The sequence below is a fragment of the Lycorma delicatula genome, chromosome 6 (genome assembly GCF_047948215.1).
Source record: "Lycorma delicatula isolate Av1 chromosome 6, ASM4794821v1, whole genome shotgun sequence".
Lineage (NCBI taxonomy): Eukaryota > Metazoa > Arthropoda > Insecta > Hemiptera > Fulgoridae > Lycorma > Lycorma delicatula.
The window spans coordinates 2,164,495-2,181,222 of record NC_134460.1 but is presented as its reverse complement, the minus strand read 5'-3'; the positions used below and the strand labels follow the sequence as shown (position 1 = coordinate 2,181,222).

The following is a 16,728-nucleotide window of genomic DNA, read 5'->3' as shown; positions in this document are numbered from 1 at the left end:
ATTATTATGTAATTATTAAAATAAAATATTTATTTATCAAACATTGAAAAATCAAAAGTAGAAGACCAAGATGGGCAGAAACCACGAGAAGAGATAATGCGAGTATGGTAAATGTGAGTAAAGGTACTACTGGATAACAAGAAATCTAAAATGCACTGATGGATGTTTGTGAATAAGGATATGGAAATAAGTAGAAACATTCAGGACCAGGAAAAGAAAAGAAGCATTGCAGGTGGGATAAATACCATCTGGAAGAAATATATATATAAATTAGTATATATATATATATATATATATATATATATGTATGTATGTATGTAAAAGTAAATTTATATTAATTTATTAATAAAAAAATAAATTTTATAATTTCTTACAAATATGTTTCTGAAAGAATTGGAATAAATTTTCTTTTTATTTATAGATAGAACGAAGATTCATAAAAGCAAAAATGAAATTCACAAAGAATGGTACTTTAAAAGAAAATGGTACAGGAGAATTAAGAAAAGGACCATCACGTAATGGGCCTCGCAAAAGTACTTTTCCATCATTACCTTTCTTCATGGATTGGGCTTGGCCAGATCTTGGTAAAATCACTGAACAGGTCAGTGCTAAATCTACTCTGTAAAAATCTATACACAATCATTTAAAATGTATAACCTTTTTGAAGGTTTTTTCTACATTATAAAAAAAGATTTAAAAAATTTCATATGAAAATAGTATATATGATCAATGACCCTCTTGGCTTCAGCTCAACCTTGTTTTAGTCTGTCTTTCAGTGACTCGGCAAAAAGGATAATGAATGATTTAGAGTAGGTTCCTGGACTATCCCTGTAATAAATTTGGCATTTCTCGTCTCGAAAAACGTTGACGTTTTCTCACGGAAAAACGTCAACTTAGAAAGGTCTTTTAACAAATTACCTGAAACTAAAGATAAATAAATATTTGTACCATCTACATGAAGTTCAAATTAACCAACTATGAAAATGACTGCGATAATAGCGGGCTTTAGTCTCTGTTGAAATTAACAACTAAAAATTTTCTCCCATTTCTTAGGTCAACATTATTTCTGAAATAAATAATAAAAAAATATTTAAACTAATAAAAATAAATAAAACTTTTCTTTATATGTAAATTAATTTTAATTAACGGTCGAGTCAGGGAAATTCTTTTTCAATAAACACAAAAACTCTAGAGAGTTTAACTGAATATTTCAAAATTTAAATTTGAATGTGTATGAACAATAAAGTAAATTTAGCAATTTTAATGGACTTTTCGTTGAAAATGAGAGAAATATGCTGTCAAAATTGATTTTGTTATTCAGTCATAAGGGAAACTGCAATTTCACTTGGGAATTTTTATCTCTAACAATTTAATTTTACAGAAGAGCAGGCACAGAAGTGTTATTTTGTCTGACAATTGCTATCGGGACTATTGACAATTAATAATACTGGCGTATTTAAAATTTAATTCATACCATTCTAGGTTTAAAATGATGGTATCCGCTTGTAAAGCTTCTCCTAGTTACGTCAGAACAGAATTTACGGGGAATACGGTATGGAAAATATAATTTCAGTTTTCTAGGTTAGGTGAAGCGTTGATTTTATGTTCCTTGACCTGTTTAAAATTATTTGCGAAACAATCGGGTCAAGGGATGGACCAACTTGTACCGTTAGTTTAGCATTATATTTGTTAATATGTTTTGTTGTGTTAAAAAAAAGGTAAGACAATTTCAAGATGTTTTAATTAAACAGAGATTGTTTCTACAACTACATTTACTATAGTGTACTTTCGTTCTGCATTTACGTGGGTTTAATTTAAATTTCGGAAAAGGTAAAGGTTCTTTGTTTGATGATTTTAGCCCAACCTAAACTTCGCCAATCTATTAAATAATATGTGGTTTTGATAGTTAGATTATGTTTTAATTGGATCTACATTTTCATTAAATGTAAAATTTATTTTTACATATTTGGCCTTCTTATGAGTGAAATTACTTTGTACTAAGATTTAAATCGTAAATTGCAAGTCATAAGTTATATCAGTTCATTGATAGTGTTTTGAGCTTTTATACTATTGACTTGTATTGCTGAATTTTATTAAATTGTGAAAACTATTTTCATATTTTCACCAGTATTGATTTTGTTTATGGTCAACAGTGTATTTTGGTTTTAATTAATTTATATAAATAATTTGACCTTATCATTTATATATGATGTAGTAATAATCATTGCCTACTAATTTTTTGTATTAAATGAAAATTGAACTTGTAGTTTGAATTGGGTCAGACAGTTGATATGGATGTTCAGGATCAAGTGAAAATTCCACATAATGTTACATTGAGTGCAGTGTTGTGTATAAATATAATTCTGATGTAATCAGTTGCAACTTGTAAGTCATTAGGAGGGGATTCATGGTAGCAAACGGGGAAAAGAAAATTCCTTTTATTTTTTAATGTTATCTTTACTGAATACAGTGTCATAGGCCTAAAAAAAGAAGTAAGTGGGTCAGTAATGTGAGACTTGTAAGAGTGTAGGTTTGTGGTTTATATTTATCTTCAAATAAAAAAAAAAAAATGCAACATTTATTTATTCAACCAAATATTTTACTTGTATTCCACCAAGGTTACAAGTAACCTGTGCCTGGTAGTTGTATAATAGAAAACATACAAATTAAAAATAATAAAAAAATTTAAATCATAATAAATATCTGAATTCCCAATAACAATGGTATGTACATAACAAAATATTATTTTGCAGGAATCATTTTCATTGAACATTCAATGTAACCTATGTTTTCAGTTTTCGTTGATAATAACTTTTTTACTAGGAAGTTTGTACATATTATTTGGCAGACTATTTAACAGCCTAATTGCCACAATAAAACTATTTTTTCCACTATTTTTGGCATCAATATATTCTTGTTTCTAGTTATGCTATTAGAACTTTCGTACATGCCTTTGAGATCAATTTAATGGTCTTCTAAAGCTTCTAAACTAAATAGCCATGCTAGATTCATTGGATAATCACAAATGCAAATTTATTTTTGAATATTATTTTTAAAATTCTATTCTGCAATCTTCACAGGAGATCTAAATTATTTGTCTCCTTCCAAAAAATCAATATAGAAATCTCCAGTTATCAATTGATTCCGTACATTATTACTTTTATTAAGAAATGATTTCAAATCCAGTGCGAATTGTCCATACCAAAATGAAACGACTAGTACTAGATAGGGATGGAGAGCTGCATCAAACCAGTCAGTCAAATGACTGAAGACAAAAAAAAAAAAAATGTGATGTTTGTTATAATGTAGAGAAAATCTGTTGTAATTTTACGTTGGTCATCTCACCCTTTTCCCTTATTCTACTTTGTCCTGTTATTTTGCAAATTTCACAAGTTTTATTTGCTAATTGTTGTTTTAGCTTACTGTGGAGAAAATAAAATTAAAAATTATATTAATACCATATGTATAACGTTTTCTGGTTATATTTCAGGTGTTTGGGTGACAAACTCATTTTTTTTTTCTATGCCAGAGTAGGCATTTCTGCCATTTTATTCCTCACAGTCCAATATACAGCCACCGTATTAACATGGTTCTTGTCAGTTACCACAGGTAAAGTTGCCAGACATACAAATATATGATCAGCTGTCATTTCTTCTTCGTTGCATAGGACACATTGTGAAGTCTCAGCTACTCCTATTCTGTTTAAATGGTGTTGCAAATAATTGTGTCCAGTGGCTAGCCTAAAACATGCCACTGCTACTGCTCTAGGTAACGTTTGCGGAGGTAATTTCTAAGGGTCGAGCATTGATGCCTAGCGTTTGTCACCACAATCTCTAAAATTTGCTGCTCTTGCTCTTTCCATGATAGTACTGCAGACCATTTGTTTAACATTATGCAATGAAATGGGCAGGATGGGCTGTGGTTGGCATGCACCCACCTGCGCCAAGGCGATCTGCTTGTTCATTTCCATAGGTACCGCAATGGGCTGGAATCCATTGCATCGCTAGCCCATCTACAGTTTCACTGAGGGTGACCATGTTTATTTGGCACGTGAGGATTCCACGGTGACAAACTCGTACTATGTGGTTTTTAGGAGTTATATAAAAACAATTTGAAAATCTTGCTGAATGTAGTTGATAAAAGTACCTATAGCAGTGAAAGTTAAAATTTTTCATTTTAGTCTCGTGTTTCATGCTGTACATGTAAAGGTTGATATCAACAAGATCTAGCTAGATATAACATTTTGAGATATCTTCTACTATATTTGTTGGCAACAACAATGATATATGTTTCAGTGGTAACTACTAGCCTGGATGCAATTATTTATGTTCTTTTATTTTTCCTGTTTAGCCTCTGGTAATTACCTTTCAGATAATACTTAAAGAGGATGAATGAGGATAATATGTATGAGTGTAAATGAAGTGTAGTTTTGTACAGTCTCAGTTTGACCGTTCTTGAGATTGTGGTTAATTGAAACCAAACTACCAAAGAACACCGGTATCCATGATCTAGTATTCAAATTTGTGTAAAAATAATTGACTTTACTAGGACTTGAATGCTGGAACTCTTGACTTCCAAATCAGCTGATTTGGGAAGACGCGTTCACCACTAGACCAACCAGCTGGGTTAATTATTTATGTTTTTGAATATAATTTAATATTTATGTAAGGAAAGAATCCAAACATACTTATCTTTAATCTGACTTATTGTCTTTTTAAAGTTTCTTTGTAAATAATTTATTTTTTTTGTTGATATTTCTGTATTTTGATTATGATTTGTGTATTTTATCTATGTTTTTTTATGTAAACCAATCCTTTGTCTTAATAAAAGCTTAACTTTTATTTTAAATAGACGATAGATACTTGAGAATGAAATCATGATTTAGCTACGAACGCATGTTGTGTTTATGATTTACAAAAAATATTTAATTTATAATAAAATTTTACGAGCAAAGATACAAGTTTTTCATTGTCATTGTGATTGACTTACAGAGAAATTCTTTATTTGCATATCTGGTTATAATAAATTAAAAAAAATATTAAGTTTCTCATCATTATTTTTTTTACTTTCTTGTATGATGTAAAGGAAGTTTTGTGATTGTGAAAAATGGTGAAAGTTTTAGATCCCTGAATTCATTTTGAGTAGTTTTGGTATGACATTTGTACATATGTATGTATGTATATATGTAAGTATCTTGCATGACTCAAAAACGATTAGCCGTAGCATGTTGAAATTTTGTGGTTGTGCACCTCCCCTTTGATTGCAATCAACTAAAAGCCCAAAATCCAAAAAAAATCTGGATTTCGGACTCTTTCTTAACTGTAGTAAAAGCTCTCATTCAGAGCTTTTCAATGATATATCGTGTGGTACTTATTTTCATTGGTTTCAGAGTTATAGCCAAATGAAATTTTAATTAGTGAAATATTTGGATCTATAAGGGGAAGACACCGGTTCAAATCTCCTTTTTTATTTTCTAACTTTTTTAATGTGTTTTTTAAAATTAAATATATTGTATTATTAACCCGTGATTTAAAAAAAAGACAATAAATAATTATTCAATAATAACAATAAAAAAAATTGAAAAAATCATTAGTTATTAGCGAAATAAAATTTTATGTACTTTTAAAAATGTGTAAGTGTAAGTTAATAGAAATTAACAATTTCATAGTTGTATGGAAATATGATTAAAATTAATCATATTAAAAGTGTCTGATTAAAAGTTATGGATATCCTAAATTTATTGATGTAATTGAATTGAATATGGACAAAGTGCAACACACTTAACGGCAAAAAATAACTGAAAAATTTGTCTATTTTGTGGTATTTTTACAAGTTATAGGGAATATCGTAACGCTGTATACTACTTAGAACTATACATTTTATTCATTCGGTTAACTAATTTATTGTTCGGTTCCTGGAATATTAATTGTCAGACTAAATTTTCATAAACAGTTTACTTATTCTTTTCAATAATAATGTTTTCTATGATCGTTAATTTGTCATCATGTAATAGAAACTGCTTTGAAATAGGTTATCTATTCTGTGTAATAATAATATTGTCTGTGATTTTTAATTATTATATTCTTTTATCGAAGTCTTTCTGTATATTTATAATATAGAAATCACATATAGAGTTGAAAAAAGAAATTATAATTAAGGACACAAATTGTAAAATGTGTAGCGTACTGAGAAGTGTAACGGTACTAAAATTTTTCTTTTTGTATTTGCATGTTTTATTTCTCTTTGGTTTTGCACATTTAATCATTTTGAGTTGCGGTACATTAAATAATTACACGGATCGTGTAAAACAATATGAATAAATTATTAAATAAAAAATCGTATGACATTTCACGGCCATATCCAGAAAATTGAAGGCTGTGAAGTAATAAGGTGTTGGTGAAGTCACATTTGATACAAAATTTCTTTGGCGTGAATTTCAACCGGCCACAATTTGCATACTTGTTTTTTTGGATTTATTAGAGCTTAATGATTATAGCGGTCACTGCCACTTAAAAATGGAAATAATAATACGCACAACTATAATAGATCAAAATTAATGTATGAAAAATATTTTTTGAAAACTTTTCAAAGGTATCAATGTGCTTAGTTAAAGCGAGTGTAGATTTACAAGTTTAAAGTAACAATAATTTAATTCTGTAAAAAATATTTTTTTGATGAAATTTCTTTCATTAAAATTATATAAATTTATCAAACCGTATACATATTGTATATGTAAGTAAGACGGATACTTTGACCGATGATAATAATGGAAAATTATTAATAAAATAATTTTCCATTAGGTTCTCAGATTATGTAAAAAAACTGAAATAAATGTAGAATATGAAAGTAAATATTGTAAACGAGGGGGTAATTAATTTTGTTTTTTAAACAAATGAAGTGCGTGTTGATAAATACTGTAAATACCAAATACATTATTTATCACAAATTTTGTTTATTAACCGCCAAAAACACTGTCTACTTGAAGTATTCGTTCAGTGAAGTCTGCCTACTTGAGTTAGTCTTTCATTTAATCGCTTTCTTTTCTAACGCATCTTCATAAAGGATGTCAACAATTTTATTATTAAAATTAAGACCTAATTGTTTTAATTTATCGACATAATTTAAAGCATCGACTAAAGAAACAGCCAGGATTTCTTCAACTTCTTCCGTCGTAGTCTTTTCAGCATCTTTCAACGCAGAAGCATTAGCGCTGCTTATCTAGAATTTCTTTCTCCCAGTCATTTTCATCTTCAACCTCTTATTCTTCATTAAAGTGAACATCAATGTCGATCCTGATCTGTTGACGTAGTTCAAGGACTTCATTCTCAGATTTAGTTACCGTTTCTTCATTCATATTTTCTTTCTCGGGTAATTCAAAATCAATACCGCCTTTATCGAAATCGTACCTTGTTTATCCGTGCATCCTTTATTTATTTCATTACATCCATCGAAGAAAGTTTTTGAATGAAGTCATTTAAATTAAAGGTAAAAACAATAAATAAACTTACTTAACGACTATTTCAGGTGTCACGGGGCGTTGTCCAAAATTGTCAGCACCTTTCTCTTGTTTTTTCAATGAATTTTTCAGTCCAGTCAGTGAAAATCGAGCCTGCCATCCAAGCCTTTCGATTTGCATATCGTTCTACTTTTAGTCGGGATGTATTGACATTTTTGAAACATCTTGACTGTAGCGAATTGCTTATTAATAATGTAGTTCTCTTTCTTCTACAGCAACGATTCTCAATCTTATGAATATCTTGTGACTTCCAAACCCGCTCCGATGAAACCTAGTTAAAACTATTTAGCGACCGGTATAAACACGAGCGATTTACAGGTTCCAACTTACCGTGTATTTTTTCCTTGTAATTTGGTCTGCTTGCGTAATATTTGCTGCGAGAGTGTCATGTTCCAATATGCGTATACGTTTGAACACTTGGAGCTCTCAGCGGTATAAAAGAGGCTTAAGGGATTGCAGAACGTCAGTTTAGTTTTAATATTTTCAGGTTAAACAAACGCCATTCTCAGTGTTTTTACAAAATAACGAGTATATGTTGCCGTTTGCTTACTTAGCTGATGTATTTTCGCATTTGAACTGCTCGAAAGAGAATTTACAAGGAAGCGATAAAAACATTTTACGAATGACAGACAAAGTCCACGCTTTCATTACAAAACTAGATATCTGAATTATTCACCTTCAAAGCAAAAATTTTGTTGTTTCCACCGACTTCCGATTATATTGAGAAAAACTTTGATAAAGAAGGGCCGCTTTTATTCGCCGCAGTTTGGATAGCATGTAGATGCATTTGCATCGGCTTCAAACCAAGCCGAAGTTAAATCGTTTACTTCTTCGTATTGTAGAAAAGTTGTATTTTTATTAGCGTTTTTAAACCGGTTTTATTTTAAATTTTCTTTTTCTAAAAATTTTTTAAATTTGTGTTTTACCACAATCGTATTTTTCCGCTTATTTTTTTGTGGCGGTCCACAACCAGCATCTTCAGTAACTTTCAATCGCGTTTATAAATTTAATGTTACGATTTGTTTTTCCCTGCCGTTTTACTAACGGAAATAAAAGAAAAACTTGTACCGGAGAAAAATTGTAATATAAAACCCATGAAAACGCCAGCGTTAAACCGAGCCGTCCGATTACTCGTATAACTCAACCGAATACAATGTTTAAAAAATTAGAACGGAAGTCTGAGTCGTTTCAGTTTTTTGGCGGCGGACATAACAATGTTTTTGTTTGCTTATGTAACATTAGAAGTGTGCATTCTTTAAAGTGGACTCTGATAAACGTCTTGTGCATACATGACTGAAAATGAACGAATAAGCGGTGTATTGTTTTACGCGATTTAAATCTACATTTTCTTGTTTTATTTTTGATATTAAATTTATTTTTGTAAACGGTTGAAGAATTAAAACTCTCTCTTAATCTGCTATTAAATTTGCGACCGACGTTTAGTTTTGTACAAAAAAGAAGCCACGAATTAGAGATCGCCTTCAATGAATATTTAGCGGTCTTACTCGGGTTAGGGAACAATAATAACTTTGTCGGTTCTGCAATTTATTTACGTTGCGAGAAATACCGGTATTTTACGAAAGCGGTCGTCACGAGAGAGTTCACCGTATTTATTACCGTTTATGTAATTATGTGCCGTAGCTGAATGATTTTAGATGACCTGACATGAGTCACCAGTCACCCTGAAAATTCTCAAGTATAACAAGCATCTCGTGCCGATTTTACAAAGCGGGAAATGAAATGGTCTCCCGATCTCTTCTTCACTGCGTCATCTACATGCAAAATGCATGCGGCATTCGGCTGTACAAATGTTACCATCGCTCTACATTAGTAATCGGATGAAAGGAATAGAGTATTTAGTTTGTTGTGTGTTGCGACTGATAAACTCTACTTGCATTTATAAGCGTTACTAGTAACTTTTATTAAAAGAAGCGTAACTTGAACCCTTCCTTTCTTTACCGCTTAAAAACATTATTGATCGTAGAAAAAGAAACCGATTTGTGTTGCTTGTACTTCAAATGTGCATAAAGATACAACCGTAAATAAGGCTACTACGGTCGGTGTAAAATTGTAAATCAAAGTACTACTTGTATGAATTTGTGTATTGCTGCGCTGTCTCGTAGTTTGGGAAATTATTGTTACGCAAGTTTCATTATCGGTAACGATTTTCCGCAAGGATAGTATTCTACGTACACGTCGTCGGGGCTGTACAACGATCGGTGGCAGTTATTCGATCTACGTTGCTGCGAAGTGTTTCAAGGAACAGCGGCGTAGTGTGTTGCAGGAGGGCCACCTTGGGCTAAATAAGGACGTTTTCTTTGTGTGTCGGTGTCCCCGATTCGTAGTTCGTGAGGCCGATAAACTTTCTGGATCCTCCGGCAGGTTCGGGTAGCGATTTCGCTCCGACCAGAGGTCTGACTTATAGCTTTTAGCTTTAGACGTTTCGGGCGTGGTTACGTGAGAACAGGTGGCCTTGCTCGGAAAAGAAATTATTAAACGCTCGCGTTGCTTTGAGTTAGGTGTTAGTTACTTTCAGGCTGTGGACGTAGTGCCTGGCGTCCCGATCGGTGCTACTCGTTTAAGCAGCGATGGAGCGATCCGTGGGAGATTGCTCGGAGGACTTGGTTGGTTTTGGTAAGAACTTGGTGGCCGTTGACCCCTTTCAGCCGTGAAGGTCAGCCGGCAGGTCTCTTTACAGAAGCCCCGGTTCTCCGTAAAGGAGGTCTTGGAAGTTTTCTCAGGGAAGGTGCTGTGTCCTCGTGAAGCGGACTGCACAAAAAATCCGGCCGAAACTTCTGTTACGAGTTGTGCGGGGAAGGCTGCGACCGGGTCCGCACAAGGAAAGGCGAGCCAAGCCCGACGCGCGGCTCCCCACGAAGTCAAGGGAAGTGGAGGATGGCAGTGTAGCGATCGGTCCTAGGCGGGAGGCCTTGGGAGGTAAGCCTGCTGACAAGCAGGTGAACTCCGGATCCGAAGGTTTAGGGCGGATCGAGGAGGTGCGGTCGGAGTGGACCAAAATCTCAAAAAAGCAGTTGAGAGTGTCCTTGGAGATTCGGCAGCTTATCAACTCCTATTTGGGTCAATGTGTACGTTGTCGGTCTCGGATCTGGCAGTAAAATGTGAGGGCAACCTTGCCTTGGTCTCGGTCGTTTCACGACTGTACGGCAAGGTGTGGACCGGGTTGTGGAGGCAGTGACGGGTGAGGCTCTGGTTAAACTCCACAAGTCTATTAAACGGGTGGAGGAGAAGGTTAAAAAGCCTCTCCTTCGCCGCAGTAACTGCCGTGGCTGCGCCTAAGCGGATTAGTCTTCCGCTGTCAGTTTAGGCGCTGGCGGCTAAAATTAAGCGGGCTACCGTTAAGATGGTTCCGCTAAAACCTGGTCCGGGGCCTTCGTCGTTAGCGACGGAGGTAACCCTGAAGAAGATCCTGGACCCGCGGAGGGAAAAGATCCAAGTCTCCCGGATCGCTAAAACAAGGGACCACGGTGTCATCTTGGAAGTCATAGGTGAGCGGCAAGCGAAGCAGCTGCTGAGGCCGACGTTCTGACAAGGAACGGGCTGAAGTCCCAGTTGCTGGCCGAGCGGAGGCCGCAGATATTGGTATACGATATTCCAAGAGCGACAAGAGTGGAGGAGCTCGATATCCTCAAGGCCGTGCACGGGCAAAACCCTACATTGGATATGTCCGTCTAGGATTTCCTTCGGGAAACCCAGGTGGTCAGGCAGCTGGAAAGGAAGGAAGCTCCAAAGTGTCACTGGATATTGGAGACCTCGGCAGGTCTTGGTAGCCGGTGGACGTCATGTAGGGTCGCCGACCATATAGAGGTCGCCCGATGCTACAAGTGTCAGGGCTTTGGTCACACCTCTCTGCTACAAGTGCAGTCTGAGATGTGTGGTGTTGCTGTGCTCTTTTGGGGCACAGGGCTGCCAATTGCTCTGCCAAGTCTGCGCCTGCCAAGTGTGCCGCCTATACCTTGGTGAAAGGCAGTGATGCTGGACACTGGGTTGTGGGTAGGCAGTGCAGGGTGTATGATATTGCACGGGTGAGAACTGTAAAAACACAGTTTATGGCGACACCTGAATTGGGGGAAGCCTTTGAGGACAGACTGTACCATGTTGAACGCCTGCGCCTTGGGCAGTTGAATCTGCATCATGCCTAGGCGGCCACCAGTAAAGCCATGAGGAGTACAATCTCGAGGTCCTTTTGGTCCAAGAGCTTGGCGGCAGACATGTTGAATTTCATGTAACAACTTTTACATAGTTCAGTCTATAATTACAAGAGCGTATGCTGCCGATACCTGTTAATTATTGTATATCAGACAATTTTAATTCATTTCTTTGATGTAGGTGTAGTAGTTAGGTTAATACAGTTGCAGTAGATTTCTTATGTAATATGTTATATTGATTCTGTGGTAAACAATAAGACAATAAATATTTGATTATTCATTTGACGATATTTTTGTTTAATTATTGATTAGCAGCTAGATCTGTCTATTTTGACCATATATGTGTTCTCGCATCACACGAGAACAAACAAAACAATTACAAAAAAAATTTCTTTCAAATTGCTTACAAATTTGCATTATATATTTTTGTTATCCTAGGAAAGGTTTTAAGCCGTAGACAGAGACCGTAGCTCCCTTGAAGGTTAAGTTTTTAAAAATATTCATTATTTCTTTGCCCCCAAGGAGGGTGAAATTGTGAATTAAAGATATTCATTAAGGAAAAAAAAATTAATCTTTTATTTCATTATTATATTTCTGCCACCATTATCTTAAGCGTGTTGTACCAGTAAAGTAATTACTACCCATACCTACCGGGTTGGACTAGTAGTGAACACCTCTTCGCAAATCAGCTGATTATGAAGTTGAGAGGTCTAACATTCAAATTCTAGTAAAGGCAGTTACTTTTATAGGGGTTTGAATACTAGATTGTGGATGTTGTTGTTCTTTGTAGTCTGGTATCAATTAACCACACATCTCAGAATGGTTGACCTGAGACTGTACAAGATTACACTTCTCTTACACTCATACATATCATTTTCATACATTCTCTGAAGTAATACCTGATGGTGATTCCTGGAGGCTAAACAGGAAAAAAAATTACTAGCCAAACCTACAATAATTAATACGTGTAATTTCTATTATAAGAAGATTATCTTTGTTCTCTGTGTAGTTTATTGCATAAAAATCGGCAGAGTATCTGGATTGTTGTATTATGCAGACTTATTTTTACCTTAATATAAATAATTATCAGATAATGAAAAGTGCTATTCAAAACATTAAAGTAAAAATAAGACTGCAAGAGCATAATACACCTACCCAGATACTCTTCCAATTTTTATGCAATAAACTAAGCAGAAAAAAAAGAAAATCTTATAATAAAGAAATTACATGTACTAATTATAGAGGGTAGTACTTTATTGTTATAAGATTAATATATATAATGTTATATATATATATGTATATATATATATATATATATGTGTGTGTGTGTATAGTAGTCTGTTTTTTACTATCACTCTTTAATAGCTCAACCATTTTTTAATGAAACTCATTGATTATAAACTTGGGCTGGACTGTATTTCAAAAATATGCAAGTAGGTGTGAACTTCCTCTTGGTCAGAAAATATTTTTCGGTTTTTTTGCTCGACTATCATTAGTAAAAATATTTTTTTTTTAAATGGTTGTAATGGTATGTAAAAATTTTTTTTCTATTCTTTTTTACATTATGCTGCTTATAGAGGGATCACATAACACTTGCAGAAATAGTAAATAAGTGTTTACTAAGAAAGAAAAGTAAAAAGAAATCTTTGTAATGTATGAAATGGAATTCTCAGAACTGTATTGTTTGCAGTGACTTCATGACTGCTAGTCTAAATAATGTTTTTAACTATTAGCTTCATACACAGGATTGAAAGGAATACTTTATACTTTATTCATGAAAGTGCAATATTCAAACGTTTTGTAAAATCAGTTTTCTTTAAAACCGTATTTAATTACTCTTTTTAATTTGTAAATTGTCTTTTTTCTTTTACGGATTTAAAATTATATTTTTAAAGAGATTCTGTTTAAATTTGCTGATTTTCATTGTGAAGTGATTGCATCTCACAGTCTTTCATTTGGTAGGTCAGATTTGCTATTTTTCATATGCTATAATTTCCCTACGGCATTTCCACATTCAAGCTTTCAGGCTGTGTGATAAAATCAGTTACTAAAGAAAAAAACATTTTTTTAATTACCTCTTTATGTTTATAAAACGATGTCGACTAAAAAAAATTATTCTGTTAATATTTCTGTTTATTTCAATTAAATTATGCAACGGTATTAAAAAAAAATGTTTCATTCATAATATTATTACAGATATCTAGTTACTTAATTTTAGTTTTCATTAGGAAACTGTAGCATCTTTTACTGTCTGCTATTATTTATTTACAATAATTTGGTTTTGGGATCTATTCCACACAAATGAAAATGCTTACATTCTATATAAGATAAAACAAAAGCTAAATTTTAAATAGTATTACTCTGTTGCAACAACAATAATAATATAATTGTTTGCATTTATCTTAAATTTAATTTATCTACTTAATTACTTATTTGAATTAATTTACCATTTATATGTGTTTTGAGTATTGTCACTGAATTGCTCCAATGGCACATGGTGGCACCTTATGAACCTTGTAAAAAAGCTATTGAGCTATTGAGTCTGGTTGCTGATTTCCGGCGATGTTGGCCCAGCTCAACGGGTTGTAGTTGGGGTGCTGTGGGTCTTACATTGGAATCTGACAGCTTCCTATCAGCAGCAGTCGGGTTCCCGCTAAAGTGTAGCGATGGTTGGCCTCCAGAATCCCGTAGTGTTGGGTCGGCTTCAAGTCTTGTGCCGGTGTGGCCGAGGCAGTTCTCCCCAAGCGGTGCTCATCCAGCTCTGTTTTCACTGTTACAACCCCTGGCGCTAGTGGCTTTGTGCTGGGTCAGTCATTGCTACTACTCCGGCGGGGATATTGGCATCTCTGTTGCTGAGAGATCCCGCATCGGGCAGGCCAGAAGAGTTCTTCTTGGTCTTCTCCTGGTGGTGGTCAGAGAGTGAATGCTTTCACATTACAGAGTTGATGCTTATAAAGCTGCTGGTGCACGGTGGGCTATTGCACACTCTGCTGGCTTGGTGGAGGAACACGTGTGCAGGTGCGTATGTGAACTGCAAGTTTCCCTGATAACTTACTGCCTAGCATAAGGCTCGCCGATTGGAAGCACAGCATATGGCAACAGTATCTATAATTTTGGTTTGAAAGTTCATCAGAACAGTTATTCGACGATTTAAACTGACAAATAATTAACCGACTGAACAAATCTTTGTAATTTAGTTTGAACGTTCATCAGAACAGTTTTTCAACAGTTTAAAGTTACAAATAATTAACCGACCGAACAAGTAACTACAATAATAATAATTATTACCTTATTATATGTTCCATTCAGAACAAACAAGCTAGATACCAAGAATCTATTTTCAGCTACCTGAATCATTATGTGGTTAGGTATATCCTTAATTAGTATTGTAATATCAGTTTTATTTACTTGATTTAAAAAAAAAAAACAATAAATAACAATGTACAAGTATTGAAAGTTACTAAAATTGAATTTAAAATTCCAAGTTATGTTTCAGGTCACAATACATAGACGCACAAAAAGTAATTGATAGTAGTCATAGACCTGCCTCATGGAATATACAGGACAAACTTGACAAAATGTTATCCCAGACTAAGTATCATCACTCTTACTTCTGTAGATTTACAAAATATTTAGTTTCTCAGAGTTTGAAACTACAACTACCTTTACTTGTCGATTTCACATGTAATCTTAAAAATGTATTTTAATAAGTAATTTTTCCTCATGTCAGAACAGATTGGATGGCTCAGTGAAATATGACAAAAATTTTTCTTTATTTTAAAATTGTAAATGTACAATATACGTTGCCTTGGCCATTTTTATAAAAATATAGGCAAGATTGTTGTGCTGCCAAACAAGCACAGGTTACATTTCTTATTTTGCTTAATGGTATATCCTTTGAAAGTTATTTCCCCGATTCAAAACAAGAATTCAACTATTTATATTTTGGAAAGGGTGATGAATTAATATAAAGTCTGTTAACCTCATAGACTGTTTGTTTAATTAACTTATTCATTCTTCTTAGACCGTACATTGAAATTGCTCCTTCCATAGGTTATTCCAGTTTATTATTTTCATCTGCATCCTATTGGACTTAATACTACTAATTTGTTATAACAAATTTTTGGATATGTCAAAGCCAATCTCCTAGCAATTCTAGCATTCTCTGAAAAATCAAATGTAAAATTTAAGCCTCTGACCTTTGAGATATAGAATACTACCCCTATCTTGGTTAAGTAAGACAGTTAAAAAAAAAAAAAAAACTTGGGCTGTTTCTATGACTATAGGTTCTCAATCAATTACCTTTCAGCTGTATAACATTTTTGTATGACCTTAAATAGTTTAATTTTGTTGTATTTGAATATACATCAGATATTTTAAAAACTACCGGAGTTACAGTTCTGGAACCTGTTTTCTCCTATTTCCCGACTCAAATTATTTAAGAACTTTATCTCTTAAATTGGATCCTAAAAATTACAGCAGGGCTTCTTTTTATTAGAAGAGCTGAAATTCAGGAGAAATCTTTCACTAGCCATAACTTGAAAACAAAGTGTTTCATACCTGTATATTATGAACTTTTTTCATTATTTTTACCAGTAGAATATGCCCTGAAAGTTTCTCACTTTCTTCGTGGGACAGTCTGTTAATTTATTAACAGACTCTCCCACGAAGAAATTAATGTAATGTGAAGAAATTAATGTTAATTTATTTAGGTTAAACTTTTTATAGTCCATATTTTCTTTCTTTCTCTGTACATAAATATCTGTCTATATATGCAGTTTAATATTCTTTCAGCCTCCACAAAGCACAGGATTAGAAAAACACTCTTACCTTTATTCTTTTACTCCATCAAAGTGCTTTCGGGCCTAAGCCCATTTTCAGTGATGTTTTTTTTATAATTCTTAAACTGTTTACATTTACACAATAAAGTTTTTAGCTTTTTACATTCTGTAAAAATTGTTTGTTTTTAAAAATCTTTTAAATTTAAAAAACAAATATTTTTATTTTAAACAAAACGTTTTTACAAAATATAAAAAGCTAAAAATT

At 33.5% G+C, this 16,728-nt stretch overlaps 1 protein-coding gene across 1 annotated transcript in view; it reads left to right on the top strand.

The window, feature by feature from the left end:
* Positions 1-16,728, top strand: part of MsrA (methionine sulfoxide reductase A) — a 45,869-nt gene that overhangs the window by 11,832 nt on the left and 17,309 nt on the right. Inside the window, exon 2 of the mRNA XM_075369059.1 lies at positions 422-601. Within this exon, the coding sequence (XP_075225174.1) occupies positions 422-601 (180 nt within the window). The remainder of the gene's footprint in view (positions 1-421; positions 602-16,728) is intronic.